At 43.9% G+C, this 18,720-nt stretch overlaps 1 protein-coding gene across 5 annotated transcripts; it reads right to left on the bottom strand.

Annotated features, from left to right (window-relative positions):
• Positions 1-4,838: 4,838 nt before the first annotated feature.
• Positions 4,839-18,308, bottom strand: gata2a (GATA binding protein 2a). 5 transcript variants are annotated; one of them, XM_039796425.1, is made up of 6 exons: positions 18,025-18,308; positions 13,348-13,767; positions 12,044-12,613; positions 9,150-9,307; positions 6,749-6,874; positions 4,839-6,068 (listed from the first exon to the last, which is right to left on the bottom strand). In XM_039796425.1, exons 2-6 carry the CDS (start codon positions 13,574-13,576, stop codon positions 5,769-5,771), a joined length of 1,383 nt encoding a protein of 460 aa, XP_039652359.1. In that variant the 5' UTR covers positions 13,577-13,767; positions 18,025-18,308; the 3' UTR covers positions 4,839-5,768. The 5 variants fall into 5 exon arrangements, with proteins under 5 accessions (XP_039652359.1, XP_039652358.1, XP_039652360.1 ...); XM_039796424.1 differs by lacking the exon at positions 18,025-18,308 and adding an exon at positions 14,011-14,124; XM_039796426.1 differs by lacking the exon at positions 18,025-18,308 and adding an exon at positions 13,987-14,123.
• Between the last annotated feature and the right edge of the window lie 412 nt (positions 18,309-18,720).

The following is an 18,720-nucleotide window of genomic DNA, read 5'->3' as shown; positions in this document are numbered from 1 at the left end:
GCAACCATCGTTAGTCTATAATAGCGAGCTGAACAGCTTGAGATTCTGAGCAGGGCACGGCAGGTCTCTGTGGGCTTCTACTGTCCTCCACAGTCCTCCCGTTCTCTGTCTGGTCATCAGTCCCTGTGGGAGTGTCCAGGATCCATCCAGGGGTAGGCACCTGGGTCCCATCCTCTTGCTTCTGGCCATGGGCCAAGGTGCACTGGACTCCCCCACTCATGACTTTCTCCAGTTACCTGCCATTGAAAGCGAGTGGAGTGGGGCGGGGGGCTGGTAATAGTGAGAGGGACATTATATGGGCAAGGAAGAGGATGGCAGGTCCAGACGCCCACTCCCCGGAGCCCTCCCAGGCATTAGTACTGTACTTGCCCCCCGGTTTGTCAATGGGAGCCTCCAGGTGAATGGGCTCATTTGTACTCAGACAGTGGGGATGAATTTGTCTGTCGGAGCAGGTGAGCAGGAGGGCCTCAGCACAGCAGAACACGGCATGAATGAGAGCTGAACACTACCTGTCCCAGGTGAACATCCTGAATGCGCCCTGTCCCAGGTGAGAGGAGACTGACCTCATTTTCAGGGTGAGTCGAGGGAGGGGTGCTCTACGTGTCCACACCCTGCTTCTGACAGATACTTTTTTAGCAGATTAAACACTAGACTGTTGCTGCTGCAAAAAAAAAAACATTTGCCCGATGACCGGAACGGAAAAATGGTGAGATGACTGATGCTAATTCATAATGGTCTTAGTTTGAATTGCAGCAAGTCCATGTGAATAGGGGCGCTGAATGGTGTCAGTATTTTATATTCACTTCATTTCAGCTGGGATTGTGTGCAAAACAGAAAAACAAAGACATGGCAGTAACACCCCAGTGAGGCAAGCGAATACCAAATTAGAGAAGAGGGTAATCATCTATGACTACAACATAGCAACACAAAGACCTGTAACCCTATGCACTCATAAACCTCTTTCATTATTAGTACTCTACTCGGAAACATTTTCAAAACCACAAACTGGCAATAAGGTCTATCTCCAGCCACTGATAAATGATATGAAACACTCTCCCTGTTTTTTCCCTCTTTCACTTCTCTACTTTCATATTCACACGCTGCTGAAAAATTCAGAGAGTGGTCCTTCTGAGGATAAAAACACATGAATGAACAAATGAAGTCGCCATTTTATTTGACATTTAATAAGCATTTAGGTAAATATACCTTTTTTTAAGCATGCTTCAAACTCAAAATACAGCATGAAGGCCCAAAAAACAGGCACAACAAATGTAAACAATACATCCCAAGTAAGCCTAAATATATATTAACGGTTAGCTTTCTCATATGGTTAGCTCTTGTGTCCTGGCGCAGTCTGTGGGTTTCATGATTGGAAAATAGTCCAGATAATTCACACGTTAACAAAGCCAGTGGTGAGTGCTCTTACAGTACTGCATACAGGATGTTACCCTGCAGGAGGAAACCTTGCAGGGAATTACACTTAAATACTGTGCAATCCTACCCCTCGTAATCATTCTTTTTTTACTGTCTCTGTCGGACCTCTACGGTCTTAATTGGTCCTAATCGTACAACATAAGTATTTCCTGTTTGAACTTCTCACTTCCTGTTTTTCATTTTTTTCACTGCTTTGAAAAGCCATGTTCTCAGTCGAGCTTGGTATGCAGCTGTAACTAGTATAGCAGCCTTTCAATGTTGGGCCTAAAGTCGGGGAGGAAAAAGACGTGAACGGCCCTTGGGGTCATTCGGGAGACAAAAATTATGCAAGATCAAAACACTTTTTCTGACTAATTTCTGACATTTGAAGAGATCAGTGAGATTTGGCAGGTCAGGATGCGGTTGTTGGCTGTCAACAGAAGCCATCAGTGATTATCTGCTGTCAGCTCTGCTTCTCTCTGAGTGACAGTTATTACTGTCAAAGCTTTGTCGATCACGTCATCGCTACGTGTTATGGTTGATTAATTTAAAAAGGGTAAAAAGTCGTTAAAATGTTAAATGTCAAATGGTGCATCTGCGGCGGTTTCCATGAATAGTGTTCACCAGGTGTTTTACTGAATGTACCCACCTTTTTCCTGTCAAGCACTGTTAGAGGGGTATTTCTATGAATTTCTCTTGATCCATGAAAAGAGGAAGTTCACGTGTGGGTCTGATCGCAGCACAATCACTATGACTCGGTAGCCATTACAATTCAAACCGTTAAGAGCTTAGTTAATGCTCCGTTATGGCATAAGAAAGAATAAGTTCTCTTTTTGCTCAAGGTCAACAAACAAGCATCTTACTGAGTGACTGAACTTTATGAAATAAATGTCCCATGTTTGTATTTATTATCTAAATACTGTCCCATCTTGCAGCCTTAATATCCTTCTAGGGGTCTAAGGAAGGAGGACTGCTTTTTTAGTGAGACCCAGGCAAAGGTTAACCCCCATCGCAACACACACACTAAGAGACCTGCATCTGAACTGCGCTCCACTTCCTTTCATCTTCTACGTCTCTCTCTCCCTAATTCAACTTTGTGAGGGGATGGTTGGGATACCTTTTGATTCCGCTAATTCAATTTGATGAAAAAACAAATACACTGGGGGAGTGGGAGACAAGGAAAGAGTGGGAGTAGTAAGGGGGGTGGAGAGGGGGAAAACGGAGAGTTACATAGAGCCCGGAATGGGAATGAGTGGTGGTGGGGGGTGAGGACAAGCGGAAGAGCAGAGGGGAGAAAGAAAAGGAGGTAATGAGTTGAGATGAGTTGAAACATCCAGTTCCAGGTTAAAGTCGTAAACCTCTCCAATGTGCTCTGATCTAGGTGGCCACCGTGTTTACCCCGCCGAAGCATCCGAGATATCGCCGCATCATTTCTTCTTTGGAACGCCACTTTGATAGTGAAGATAAGTAACGTCCTATTTTATGGCTCTTTTCGTGTCACATAATTCATGATGTGAGTTGGGAAGGCATGTCTTGTTGGTCTAACAAGACTTGGTGAGTAAAAAGTATACAGAACCCTCACATTACAGAGTCTGTATGAATTGAATTGGGTAGAAAATGTAACAGCGGGGGCACATGCTGACGACCAAAACATTTAGCCAAGCATTCATTTCAAGAGCAAGTGTGCATGGCATGTGCCTGCTACCTATCAGGCCTAGGAGATGAAATGTCACCCTGCTGTTCCACAAACACTGCCTCTGTGTAAGACATGAGAAGCTTTGTCACACACCATCCTTGTGTATGTACACATGCATGTTCATGTCTGCGTGTGTGTTTGAATGTGTGTTCAGGCAAGGGCAGCTCTGGGAGTCGCTGGCCTGGCAGACGGCTGTATTATTTTTGGGAGGCCTGCTCCTTCCCTCTGGAGGGCCTCATTGAAGAGTGCTGGCTCTCTCCGGCTCCCCCTCTCAGGCTCCGGGAGTCCGGCCAAGCCCGGCCGAGCAGGCTCACTGGCTGCAGCAGCACGCAACCTACTGGAGCTGCGGCCTGTACACGGCCCAGCGCCCACAGCACTGCGCTACACACAGATGGCCAGACTGCTTATTGGCAGTCAAGCATTACATTTTCACTGGTGTTCATCAAGTGGATCCCACCCCCTCACTGAAAACAGACACTTAGGACTGGTCCTGTCTCCATGTGCGTACAGCCAGTTAGGGTTGTGGGCACTATGATGTAGCATAAGCTGACATCACAGTGCTCCAGCTACACTGGATAACAAAAAATCACCTTTATATAAGTCCTTGGATAAATATTATTTCTAATTTGAACTGATCAACCTCTGGGAAACCCCAACAGATCAGCCTTCACAGCAGTCCAGCAGATATGAGCCCGGTGGAGAGTTCAGGGAGGGGTAGTAGTCCACTTTTAGCTTGGACTGTTTAATCGGATGGTTTGTGCTGTGGGTGCGTGAGGGTATGCTGAACTCAGTGATGATGACCTCAAATTGGCCCTAATCGAGTCGACTCATTAGTGGCTGGCTCTGTTCAAGCTTTCTTCAGCCCCTTTATTTTACTGTAATCGTCCAAATGGGAGGTTGAGACAGAATGACCAATGGGGAGAGAGAGAGAGAGAGAGAGAGAGAGAGAGAGAGAGAGAGAGAGAATGGAGAATAAAAGACAGACAGAATAAATGGGAGATCAGAAAGAGAGAGAGGGTGAAAAAAAGATAAACAAAGGGAAAGAAAAAGAAGACGAGATGAGGGAGCGACTTAGGGGAAGCCTGCTTCCTGGCAGCCTCAGCTGCGTGCACATCTGTGTGCGAAGGGTCTGAGCAGACCCCCACGTGTTTGCTCAGGTCGCCTGATTGCCTTTCCTTCCTCCTCTCTCTCCCACTAAAGACCCGCTGTCCTTCCTCTCACTCCAATCACTGCAGCCAAGAGAGAGGGCTACTCCAGCAGACACAGGGAGGGAGAACACTCCCACTGAACTGCACTGACGACTCGGTTTTTGTCACATAAAAATTCTTCAAAATGTGGCTGTTAGAGATTTTATTAAAGACCTTGCGTGGGTTATATTGGTTCCATTTTGGTGAATTGGGGTTTGTGTTTGTGCATGAGCATGTGGGTATGTGCATATGTATGACTGTACGTGACTCCGGAGCTGTTCGCTGGAGTCTGCTGTCTGGGTACAATGGTCCAGCCCGGGGACTTAACTCCACAAAGAGGCCTTCTCTTAACAACACGCCATCACAGATAGAGGAGGAGCCTGACCAAAGCATTACCACGCTTAAGGGATCACAGAGCTTCCCTTGATGCATCTGATATTCCTTATGATTTTCATAATCAAGCACTCTTCATTAAAAGGAGAGTTTAGTCTTGTGCTGCGTGTATATGTGTGTGCATGTAAGAATGATAAAGAGAGGCCGACTAAACTTACGAGGCAGTTTATTTTCCTTTATTTCCTTTACTTTTGTGAGATGGAAAAAATGATAAAAACGTACAGCTCAGGGACTTTTCATCTAAGATAGGTCTGTTTTTCTTTACGTAATAACCATGAAATCAAAATCCTAAGTTTCCATGTGTCTTTGACGAAAGCTTAAAGAGGGAAAATAAATTATCGTAGCAATAATTATAACATCAAATATAACAACAATAATAGCAATTAAGCATTTATAAACACTCTATTTACTATGTATTTTTTCCATAAAAGTCCATTATTAAAAACAGGTGGTGAGCGCTGTGGGGGTGTACAATCCAGCATGTGAGGAGAGCACTGGTTTGTGGGTACTGTAGTCTGCGTCTGACTGGTTTGTAACGGGGGTGTACGGGTGCTGTAGGTGTCAGACAGTCTTGAGACCTCCAGCACTGAAGAGTTTGTCTGTCCACAGCAGTTATGGACGACAGCCTGGGGATGGACAGGGTGCACGTATCTCAGTATACAATGAGATGGCCGTGAGGTTAAAACAGCAGTTCTTTTTAAGACCTCTAGCGAGTCTCCTGTTACAGGGTCATGGAGAGGTGGGTACCAAAGTGACTTAGTAAAAATAAGCAAAAAGAATGACAAGCGTCTCCATTCACTCCATTCCTGCAAGCCTCAGTCACCAAGGGACTAAGAAACCCCTCGTCATATTAGCTCTTTACAGAGTCCGCAAAAGTCCTGCTCTGCAGTGTCCCATCAGTGAGGTCAGGCATGACGCGAGCTTCAGTCAATAAAACCCAACTGAAAGTCTCTCCCCTCCAACCACTGTACATGATGCACCAAGTCTGCTCAGCTTTCGACTTGATGTGGAGGCCATTTTTGTGTTAATGGCGATGTGGTGGCTCTTACAAGCGGAGGAGTTTTGGGTCTGGAGGGGCCTCAGTGAGGCTCAGCCCAGACCGGCGAGCGATTGGAGTGGTGGGGGTGACCGAATGAAGGGTGAATGGGCGTGGGAGTAGGCAGCATGTGTCCCGAGTGGCTGAAGGGGGGCAGGTGACCCATGTGGGTCATGTGGCTGGTGAGGCCGTGTGCACCGCCGAAGGGAGAGGCCTTGTCCTGCATGCACTTGGATAGCTCGTCGAAGCCGTCCCCTGCTCGCTTGTTCCTCTTGGACTTGCTGGACATCTTGCGGTTGCGTGTCTGGATGCCTTCTTTCTTCATGGTCAGGGGTCTGTTGACCTGTGGAGAACAGCACATTAGCTCAAGGCACGCCAGACAAAGGCCCCACTGACAGTGTGAATAGTACATTATATAGTGGATGAGGTTTATTTTGCTGTTAGTGCCAGCTCATAATTGAAAAATGTCACCTGGAACATGTCACATGGATTTACATTTTGTTTCAATGGTAGCCCAGAATTATGAGTTACGTCAGTGCGAAATAACTGCTATAAATAACGAGCAGCTGTTTTGCATATATAGCTGCATTTATAAGGAGTCAGGGGCGTTTTTGAGCTTTTGTCTAATTTCAAACCAAACAGAACAGTCCGGGTCAATATGAATACATGAGGGATGAGGGCCTGGCTAGAGCTGAAAGGAGCAGCCTCAGACAAATCCTCATCAGTGTAACCGACGCCTTTACACTGAAAGACAGTCCCACCCTGCAGCCTCTCCGGGGAGTAACGCCCCCATTGAAACAACGATGGATTAATAAAAAAAAAAAGACGACCGGTGGGTTCTGCTCGACAGGGTGAGCAGGCTTTGCCTCGACACTCACAGTTTCACTGCTCCTAAATCGATACGAGCTGTCCGCCCACTTGACCAGTTAACCACCAGTTACCCCTCTTCCCCTCCTCCTTCCCCCAAAACCCCGCACTTGAGTGCAGCGGTGTTTTTTTTGTGTGTTTTTTTTCAGGACTTACATTGTGCAGTTTAAAGTAAAGGCCGCAGGCGTTACACACCGGGTCTCCGTTCCCGTTGCGCCTCCACAGGGTGGTGGTGGTGGTCTGACAGTTTGCACAGCAGGTGCCTGCACGTCTAGCGGCGGACTGAAGGGAACAGAGAAAACACATCATGAATAACGACCCATTCACATGTTGTAGAGAGATCAGCCTGGACCCTGAGCTGCACAAAAACATTTCGACACCTATAGAAGGCTATAATCATTTCAAATGTAGGCCCATGTTATTAAAACCACAGCACTGGCATCGCATGCAATAAGTTTGTGTTTTCTGCCTCAGCACAAAATCAGTAAGAGACAGAAAGTTTTTCTTAAATTAAAAGGCGGAACGTGGGTTTTCGTCAGACCGCAGAACCATGTGCAAAAAAAAGCATCAAAAGAAGCAACAAAAAAATCAATTGCATGTAGACCGCTATACACCATGATAACATTTTCTAATTTGCGCATTAAAATATGCCAGTCGCTGATTATCAATTTTAAATGAATTAAAAATAAATATGCTATTGCCTGGGTAATGAAGTAAAGTGGCTATAGTAGTATAAAGTAAACCCTCTATTTACCCTGATCTAGGGAAACTGAGCTACAAGTCGTGTAAGACCCGGTGTCCCGCCTGGCAATGTGCTCCTGCGTCCATTGCGGATCAATTCTTCACACATAATAAGAAACATTAGCTTTACATGCAAGAACCCTCCGGCTCTTTGCTTTGCAGCCAGCATCGAGGCTTTTCTGTTAATTAATTTCAGGTGGGCTCGTTGCTTTTGACCTGGAGAGCAACAACAGCCACGGTCTTTTTTTTTTTAATGCGAAATAAAATAGCCCGAGTAACCTAAATAAAACGCCGCTGCGCGTTAAGACTGTACCACTACCCACCGAGAATGACAAAACAAGAGAAGAACATAAATCCATTTATTTTCCTATCCCCGCCCCTCACGGTCTGTCTCTTCACACATAAGCGGCTCCTCCAGTGTTGTGATAATCTCTTTACAGTATATGTCAGGCTGGCCATAGAGAATGCAGCGCGCTGGTTGAAGGCGGAAACAGCCGGGAGCCTGACTTCCTTATCTGGGCCGGACAGATATCCGGATAGGAAACAACTGGATGCCCCTTTGAACACAACTCTGAAAAACACTTGAGCTGAAAATGCAAAAGCTACAGCCACATAGGCCGACCCAGTGGAAAATGTCACGAGCAGGATCGACGTGGAGCTGGTCAAGGGACCACACGAAAAAGATATAAAATCAAAAAAAAATATATAGGCTACCGTAATAAGCTTCAGAAAGCATTTTTTTAAAACCAACCATTTTATTGGCAAGTCAAACTACCAGCTAATGTTCATGAAGAGCATTAGACCCAGGCTCCACCGCCCACAATTATAATTAGCACAGACTCCTTTTTATTAAAGTTAAAAGGTTGTACCAGCAATAAACTTTTTATTATGTAGGCTATCTTTTTGTGTTAAAGCCACTCATTTCTTGAATTTCCCCATGGCAATGAATAAAGTAGGCTATTTATCTTGTAATTCATTCTTAATAATTTAGCTAGTATTATTATTATTAAATGTGTTGCAGTTTGTTTCTTTATTTTAATGACTAATACTTATGAAGTTAAAAGTGGCATGAGTTTCTTTATTTATACTAACCAACTAAAGACTTTTTAAATCATACAAACGTATTGTTATTTGTGGCTAATTTCCAGACAACAACTGGGTTTGTTTGTTTGGTGACAAAGCACCCAGTCAAAGTGAAAAAGAAAAAAACTATTATTTTGGCTGAACAATAAAGGATTCAGGAGTTACTGTAAAATATCAACCTTTAACAATAATAGTAAAAGCTTTAAAAATATTAAAATAATGATGTGCTCTTGTTTGAGAGTAGCCTACTTAGGAAACCAGATTTTAAAAGATAGCCTGATTAAAATACATGGGCTTAACAAAAATTGTAAACTAATTGATAAACTGTTTTGAAAGCCATAAAATAAATTAGTTATGGTGCAAAGAAATGTGTCCAGCTTCAGTAGGGTTAATGGTAGAAATGGCTGTGCAGTGGTACATCCACTATAAGAATGTTATGTATCCATGCTGCTTTTCATTTACTCAAGCATGGTGTTAACTAAAGCAGCATGGGCAATGGTATCAGTAACAGTATCAGAAGTACCAGCAATAATGATAGCAGGAACAATGGCAATAGTAGCAGTATTGTAACAGGCCATGAAGGCGGATCATCAGGGGGTGAGAGGGACAAACAATTCCAGGAAGATCATAGGGAAAATATAACTTTCCTGGAATTGTACTGCAGGCATCTGCTTTGTGCTCATATTTGGGTGCCTTATAGAGTAAAGCGATGAAGTGAGGGTTGGTGACTCACCAGTCTACGTTTGGGCTTGATAAGTGGTCGGTTCTGGCCGTTCATCTTGTGGTACAGTCCACAGGCGTTGCACAGGTAGTGGCCGGTACCATCCCTTCGCCACAGAGGGGTGGAGGTGGCACCGCAGTTTACACATTCACGACCCTCTGCATATAATTCAAGAGGAGAAAAGAAGAAATTTTATATAATTAAAAAATTCACCCTCTGTCGGAAGCAACACGTAGCAGCTGTGCAGCCCAATCGGGCAACTATACGGTGATGGATGACCCTAAATGGCCCTGTAATATGAAGTCAAAATTTGTCTCATGATGGTGACAATGTACATATCAGAGAGCAGGTGTACCAAGTGTGCTGTCATGGACACAGACACCCCTATGTAAACCGATCCAGAGTGGGGAGGCCAGAGACAGCCAGAACATGTCCAGAGGTGTCCAACATGAAGAATGAGACACATCATCAAATTAGGACTACATTATTCATCAGCTCAGTGGGCACCCATCAGAGGAAACATAAGTGTGGGGATGGTATTAAAATGTGGCGGACAGTATTGCAGACTTTTTAATGAAAAGCTTGCATGCCTGTTTGCCGCATTTAATAATAATAATAATAATAATAATAATACAGAAATGGAGTTTAATCCAACGTTATTTTGTTGAAGTTTCTATTGTTCTTAAAAAGTGACTGAATGTGAACTAGACTGAGTGAGAACCACAATGCATACTTGTGCTCTTCTATATAAAAGCCTGCTTTTTTAGTTATTCCCACATGCTCTCCTCTCCTATTCAGGTTTGAATGACTTCAAACAGCCTGTTGCTAAACCGACCGATTCATTTAATTCAAGTATCCCTCTCTCCCTAGAGCATCATCTCATTATTCCTGTTATAATGCCAGCGACACCCACAGTCCCACCCTCGCTCTACAATGGAATCTGACCTGAGCAAAAAGCTATGATCCTTTTGAAATGCATCTTGGCGCTTTTTTGTACCTCCCTTCTCTTCCACTTAAGTGTTGCGCATGTCCAGCAAACCACATTAAAGCAGGTTCATTAACACTTCAAATATTCATCAGCAATGACATGCATTTATGTCTTATGCAATGTTTAGTGTTGAAATAAGAAGAAGAAAAAATGGGAAGCTTCATGTGAAAAGGTAGAGAGGAGGAGGAGTTCTGGTTTGAGGCTAGTTCAACAGGAAGCCACACTACTGTAAGGTATACAGTATGTGCTGACAGCCGAAATGTCATTGGGGCATTTTGTACAACAATCAATCACCATTACTGGCACAGGACATTGACTTTGATAGATAAGAGCCTTTTTAATGCCATAGCTGATAGGTTTGTGTTACTGATGCAGGCACAGTCTGGCCAGCTTATTTTAAATGTCACAGCATAACATTTATTTGCTGCAACAGCTAACATTCACTCAGATTCCCCAGGTGTATTAAAACGCATGGGCACAATGGATGACAATATTGCTAATACATTTGGAGCAACATGTTAACAGTCTAAGACATTTCTTGATTTTTTTTATTTTTTTTGGTCCGTTAATTCAAAGCGCAACAGCTGGAACAATGTAGGGAAATTACAGACCCATTACCAGACTGAGTTGTTTTTCAAATGTCTGCACATTAATGTCAGACATTAGTCTAAATAATCCCCTAAATATTACTCCCAACACATGCAGTCTATTGAATCAGGTGCTTATCCAGACAGTCAGATTATATTCTGTGTTTTATTATACCAAATAAACTCAAACAAATTCACAAGCTATGATATTTAAAAAAAAAAAATTAAAACCAATTATATGCACTCTATAATCAGGATTGCTCAACGCACTGGTCTCCAGTAGGCTCAAGTAGGCTGAGTAACTGTGTTATTAAATTACGCTTTCCTCTACTCATAGAAGCAGATCTACCTTGGACTTGGTTGCCTCCACTTCATGTCAGTGCACTGGACCAAGGCCATGCTTAAAAACACAAACAGCAGGGCTCTGTCGCCTGTGCTTTGTTAGTACAGGGGAGAGCTGTGGGCGGGGTGGAGGTCGTGATTTTGTTCACTTCGAGGTATACAGGATATGGCAGGAGCCAGTGCGTCGTGACTCCTTCATTTTTAAGTGCCACATTTAAAAGAAAACAAGTCTATGGCACGAAGAAGAAGCCATTTGGCTGCCTGAACATAGACCCAATTAAATAAATCGATGTAAAATCCTCGTGAAAGATGTAAAGGAAATTGTGTTAGCGTTAAATCGCTTGTCAAACTATAATTATTGCGTTTTGCCAAAGCACAAAAAAAAACATAAATACAAATATTTGATTGGTTTAATTAGCTCTAATCCTTTATTTTAAATCACCCCCAGAAACAGCATGCACACAAAGGTTCAAGCTGAACATGTAGTAAATAGTTGACCCCGATTAGTTCGATGAGTTTCATCTAAGGTTGATTCCTCATTAATTGAAGCCTTTTAAGTGGATGCAGGGAGGGGCGAGGAGTGCGATGGGACAAACGATAAGACTTGTCAGGACAGGTTTTAAGAGGAGAGAAGGGTCCGATATGGAAACGATCACTCCTTTTGTAAGTGACCCACTGGAGCAACAAGTTTGCATCAGCATTAACAATTAGATTAGTGCAAGATAGAACTGATAATTAAGCCATAACATTTTTTTTTATTATTCTATAATCTTAAATTCCCGCATGGTATAGAGCCCGTACACTTATTAACGAAATGTTTGTAAATAGCAGGCTATGAAAATATTATTACATCTATCTGCTGATAATTGATTGGTTAACCTTAGTGTGTAACGCTTTACCGCTCAGCTGAATTAACAATAACCATTGCATAAGGCCTTATCAGTTTGATCTGCCATCTGATGTGAGGGGAAAACACACGTGAGACTCACCTGAGCTCGACCTGGCCTTGCTCTTGCATTTGGGCGTAAAGCTGGAGGAGGACCCGCCGAGTAGGCTGCCGGGGTGGAAGAGGCTGCCGCTGTAGTCGTGGGGTGTATGCAGAGGGTAGGCAGGGTAGGTCGGGATAGGGTGGTGCGTGGCCTGGCCATTCATCGAGGCCAGGCCGCTGCGGAGCGGACTACAGCTCTCCATTTTCATGCCGTCCGTCAGCTGCACTTGGTACTTGATCGACTCCTTCTCGTCCATTCTAGTCGAGCTGGAGGTCGGAGAGGTAGGGCCGGGGTCCGGGGACACGTCTTTCGGAGGGGTAGGGGGGAAACTGTAGAGGTGCGGGCTGGAGTGGGACGCCGGAGTGAGCGACGAGACCGGTGCCGTGCCGGTGCTGCTGCTGCAGGGGTAGCCGGAGCCGGTGGGGTGCAGGCCGGGTTTGCTGAAGTGGCTGACCGCCCATGCGTTATGGTGGTGGGCCGCGGACAGGGCTGCTTTCCCGGGGTCCAGCCAGGGAATACCGGGGCTGTGGATGAGGTGTGGTCGGCAAACCTGGTTCCCAGTGAGTCGAGCTGAAATCCAGAATAATGTATTTAATAAATGTTTTTGCCTCTTTGACACCCGTCTTTACACCAGTTTTCATAACAGAAGTTACACAAGTCTTTTAACTTACCTGATAAATACTCCGAATTACTCGAGTCCGACATAGTTCCAGATGTAGGCCTAGTTAATTTAAAAATAAGATTTTTTTCTTCCAACCGTTTATGCTAGTTATTACAATTATATTATCAGTTAAATGGCAGTAGCCTCACACATCATGTCTGCTTAGGATAGAGATAATAAAGACCTACTGCAGAAAACACACAAAAAGTAGCTTCTCGTCAGGGCAGTATCTTTTCATCGGCTGCAGCTCTCGGACTAAAGATTGTTATTGGTACATTTGCGGTTTTTATGCTATTTTATATCCGGGAAGTGCCTCTCTCTCCCTCCAGAAACCCCTGCCCCAACAGAGAGGGGTTAAATGACATACTTCCCTTTCCTCTCGCTGTCATTTGCTAGAAATTCCTTTTATGTTGGTGAATTGGCCCAGAAGTAAAAAGGGACTTTTTAATGAAATTACTGCACACTGCATTTCTGTACTAAATTAATAGACCTATTACACAGCCACATATTTATAAACAAATATACTGTATATATAAGGCTATGTTTGGTAACTGATAAGTTATACCTAAACATGTGAAAAACGTGATCCTAATTTCTCATCACATTCCTCAGAAGTGCCACTGCAAACGTGTGCTCATCTTACCGTGTGCTTGGCTGTATGTGACCCTGGCCCGGGAGTTGGTGTAGTAGGGGTTCCCTTGAGAGTCCAAGTGGTTCAGAAACATGTCAACTTCGTCCTGGGGCAGTAAAGGCGCCATCGGCTCCATGTAGTTGTGGCTCAGACTGTGGTGGTGAGAGTCCGGGTGCTGGCCATTCAGCACAGCGTGATGGTGCGCCATCCACCGAGACTGATCGGCCGCTGCGACCTCCATGGCTGAGCTGGCCGTGTCCTTTCCTCTGAAGGCGTCTCTGTGTGTTGGGCTACTTTATGTTTGCTTCCAAGTGGAAGTTAAATCCTCCTTATAATGTAGTTCGTGAGCTGTGAAAGTCTCGGCTGCGTTTATTTAGGCTTACTTTAGAAATAGAATCCTTTAATAACCGGGTCTCCTTTCTCCTCCGTTACCTGCAATGAGATGAAAACAAAATGTTAATTTATAAACACCGTGGCTTCCACGCAAAGAAGAAGCGTCCTTTATATATTTTATCTAGTAATCATAGCACCTGGCACGTGAAATAAACTTTGCACATTTTAGAGTCCGGATTAAAGGTCAAAAACAAAGTAGTGCACAGCTGTCTCAATGTCGAAGCAATGCATCCCGTCCCCGCATAAAGACATAAATACCAATATTTCCTCCGGATAGGCTACCTGTTGCAATTTCGACCAGCTGATGATGGCAAATACAGCTTGGATGTGTAAACCTCCTGATCCATGCAGTGCTCAAGCTCAGTAATGAGATGTGGCGCAGACTGATGCGGCTGGCGCCAGTAAATTCCCATATCAAGCCACGTGGGGCGGGGCCTCGGTCTGAGCCAATCACAGCCAGCCCTGCCACAATTGGCTCGCTGCATCCCTGCTCTCCTTCTTTCAATTTCCATTTCCCTGCACCGAAAAACTAAAATACTTATCAATCAGCAGTGTAATTTCTCGGGGTCTTTCTTTCTCATGAAGCTCATACTGAATGAGCAATCGGTTCCTGATAATCTGCTTTTTTAGCGGCAGTTAGAAGCCTAAAGACAGACATCTAACATGAAGGGAAATTCTGTCTGCACAATAGGCTATAGGCCTATGGATTACTATAATGGTTTAGAAAGCGTAATCTATTGTAACTCGCTTTCACCTGTGTCTGCAAAATATTGTAACAATATGAATCATCTGAGAAACATTTTCAAGAATTTTAAGTGGTGTTAGAATCCACTTGCAATATGTCGCTGATTGAGCTTACATTACCAACAGTAATTGTAGGCCTAAGTGTGGTTTTTCGCATGCTGCTGTTATGTAAATAAACAGCGTTTCCAGCACCTCTAAAACCAACAGAGGAGGAGTCGATTTATGACCCCAAAATTGGCCCCATTGTTGGGAGCGCCTAATTGTCTTTAATTAATAGCAGTGCAGTTCTCTTGTGAAAACAGTGGTTTTGTCTCGGGAACAGAGCAATCAAACACAGTTTACATACGAATGGCGCCTCTTTCTGGCACCAGGGATGGGCGCAAGGAAAACCAGTTGGTGATCACCAAAGTGTCTCCATAACGCCCACATTCAAAACGTGCAATACAAATCAAAACAGAAATTCAAACCCTACACTATTTATTTGTATTGTCATCATTAGCCTATTATTATTATTTTTTAAATAAAATCGTATTCTATTTTATTCTAATTGCAGAATTAGCTGCTGTGCGTAATTATTAGTCCATCATTAGGATGCTCTGATCTGCTGTGTTTTTGTGTGTGTGTGTGTGTGTGTGTGTGTGTGTGTGTGTGTGTGTGTGTGTGTGTGTGTGTGTGTGTGTGTGTGTGTGTGTGTGTGTGTGTGTGTGTGTGTGTGTGTGTGTGTGATTGACATGGAATAATTGGAGGGTGCTCAGAGCCTAGACTGGCCGCCACGCTGACGCCTTGACCTGACGTCACAGAATCACGGGAGGGGGCAGGGTGAGGGGGGTTTGTCACGTGAAGCTTGTGATACCTGTGCAAATTCTCCATGTCTGAAAGACCCTTCATAACTCTGATGATGCAGGTCATTAGGACAATCATGCCCTGATCTGCTCTCTCTCTCTCTGTGTGTGTGTGTGTGTGTGTGTGTGTGTGTGTGTGTGTGTGTGTGTGTGTGTGTGTGTGTGTGTGTGTGTGTGTGTGTGTGTGTGTGTGTCAGTCATCACTCATTAAACCAGTGGCACATTGCCAGGGGCAGCGAGTTGATGAGCTCAGCCCTTTGAGCTTGTCAACTCCTAAAATCAACAAATTAGTGCATGTGGGGCAGCAGAGGGCCAGCTAACCGAATAACTGACATTCCTTGGCAGGTGGAGTGAGAACATGCTTACCTTTGTATTCATAATCCTTTATGGATCCTGTGCATTTAATGCAAAACGGATACATCATAAATTATACACTATTTGTATGTCTAATATTTGATACTGCTGAATAATTGCTGCCACACATGCTTGAACCTGAAGCAATGACTTCCTATATTCAAGCATGAATGGATGACCAGACTAGGATAGGCTACTGTATACTATAGTGAAAGAACTTTTTTTTTTTTTTTTTGAGCACTGTAACATGTCATTATAGCCTGCAGTGGTCAGCCTGTGCTCCTGTGTTGTTTTCTGGCCGTGCTAACCACTGTGCCTCAGAGAGTGTGTCAGGCTCAGGCTAGCTGCTGCAGCATGCCCATTGTTGTTTGCATGTTTGCCAAATGGATTACTCAGCAGGATTTAGCCCTCTGTAATTTATACCTTCATTAATCCCATTTGTATCTGTGCTGGAACAAAAGATGGGAGAGGGACGGAGGGTTAGTGGAGAGGGGGGGGGGGTGGGAGGGGGTGCTGTTGCTTTCCCTCTGTCTTTCTCAAGGACACAGCAGTATTGTTTCTTCCAGGGATGCTATCCTAGACTGGAGAACACTATCCCTCCCACAACACCTCCTGCACTGGGTGAGAACTGGGTGCAACAACTGTATCGCTGTGCAGCCACAGTGGCTAATGAACTACAAGATTATCATTCCGATCCACGCTGTTATTAAATGGGATTGGTTTTATCTACCTGTTTGTTCCCATTGGGCACGGTCATCCATCATTATCCAGACTGGAGGTGTGTGACTGTGTGAATGTGTATGTTGGGGGGGGGAGGAGCCACAGTGGAGCTTGTGAAGATAAGCAGAGCCAGAGAGAAGAGAATGACACAAACCAGCTGAAGCATTATTGTCCCCTTTACTCACGGCTAATTAGATCGAGCCAGGGCACTGGGGGGCTTTATAGACACAAGCACCCAGACACAGGACCATATAACTGCTGGGAGAGGGGCCTGGAAGCTGATGTGAGCACAGCACTCATTCCCATTTAAGCAGCTTGAGCTCAGAATAATGACATTTCAGAATAGGGCAGTCAGGACACAAAACATGAACTACTGCACACTTAACAAAAAGGATTATGGAGCAGAAGATGAATCTTAGCTTCAAAACCCCTTATTGGAGCTTTAAATAAAGAACAATTTTGGAAAAGTTCTCTATAGCTCAATGCTGTAACGGTCCTAGAAACGTCTTGATAATAAAAAAAAATAAAATAAAAAAAAAAGTCAAATATGCAGCTCCTCAACAGCAGTGTTGAAATATGTTCATTCATTCATTCAGCCATTTAGTCACTCATTCATAAAATAACCAGATGTTTCTTTCTTACTCTCATTGCCTTTAACCTACATATGTTACACACTGTTCTCACTTAGGCTACACAAAGGTTCACACAATGACAAACGAAAAGTCCATAAAGCATCATGCAGACAACAGCACAGGTAAGAGGGGAGGGGAGGGGGGGCATGTATTTGCTCCTGCATGCCTGTGGAGTCCCCAGCCCGCCCTGTCTCTGCTCCTCTTTTGTAGTGTTGTGATTGCTCTTTCTGCTGATGAAAGATCATTGCTCAAGTCATTATGCATTTTAAAGCGTGACAATTGAATACTTTTGTCATAACTAGCCTAAGTGTCTGTGTCTATCCCATTTCGTGATCGACTTTTTTTTCTTTCTCTCATCTTGCTCGCGGCAACATAAAGTGGGCTATTAAAATGCCTTTTTGACAGTATATTTACGTGACTGCGTGAATTCTTGGACATTTTAGAAATACTGTAGGCATATGTCTACTAGGCGCAATATTATGGTTGGTACAGGTGTATTAATTATTAAATTTGTCTCAATGTTGGTCTTCTTTTTTTATTGTAGAAAAATAATTTAGGTTAAAAAAAATAAAAAATAAAAGCAGACTATTCCAGTGGATAGAACAAAAGTAGCTAATACCGCATCTTTACAATGGATAGGAGGCTACTGATATGCTTTACACGTTTAATCCAATATTGTGCCGCTTTCTTGTCAGATGTTACGGAGGTTTAGCCTACAGTTAATAGTCTATCGAATAGCCGTGACAAAATAAGCTGCAATTATGAACAAAGCGTAAAAAATAACAATCATGAAAGCTTTAGCTCAAGAAATGTTGCAAAAAAATAAGCTATTGTTTTTTGCTACAATAATGTTTACCATCGAAGAGATTTTTTTTAAACCAATTATTATAGCCTATAGCCTACCATATAGTATTAGCATATTTTACTTTTTAAATGGCAAAAACATTTCCCAAAAGAAGATTTTAAAATAGCAAATAGTCTAAAAATATGAATAAATCACTTACCTGCTCCAGTAAACGGAGCAGAGCAGCAGAGTGGCTGCGCTTTCTATGTCACACCAGAGAAAGTGGGTCCATTCGATTCACTGCACAGCGTCGGCGCTTTTCTCCAAAATAATGGCTCAAAATAAACGACCGACAGGAGAAGGTGTCCAGGCGGGCCCTGCTTTTTAAAGATGCTGTCGAGACAGCATGGAACAACCGGTGGCCTGGAGCCGCTGCTCGCTCTCTCATCTCCCGGAGAGTGCTGCGTGTGTCTGCGCTCAGTGTCTCCCTCCTCTCTCGCTGTATCCAAACCTCTCTGAATATGAGCAAAAAAACTTCAGTGGCCGTCTGAGAGGCTGCAGCAACACAGCAACGTAATGGCACGTCAGCCAGCAGCCCGTCTTCCGGGTACCGGTTAAAAAAACTGGCAGCAATAAGCTACCTGTGTCCTGCCAGGAGGTGATCAATAGAGTTTACCTTGCCCCTTCCTGAAGGTCCCAGCATTTGATCGTTTATGTCAAGGACCCCAGGTAGGCCCTATGCACTCACCTTCAACACACTTTTGGTAGATGTTTGGTGTTGCTTATTAATGAATGCAGAATTGCCTACAAGGTTAAAGACATTATAGGACTATATTTCACTTCTCTGGGAAGTCAAATAATAAAGAAAGCAAAGAATTGCATTTGGTTGAGGACTCCCTGGATGTCTCTGTGCCCC

Source organism: Perca fluviatilis, chromosome 4 (genome assembly GCF_010015445.1).
Source record: "Perca fluviatilis chromosome 4, GENO_Pfluv_1.0, whole genome shotgun sequence".
Classification (NCBI taxonomy): Eukaryota; Metazoa; Chordata; class Actinopteri; order Perciformes; family Percidae; genus Perca; species Perca fluviatilis.
The sequence above is the reverse complement of the archived record's forward strand: the minus strand, read 5'-3'. Positions and strand labels throughout refer to the sequence as shown.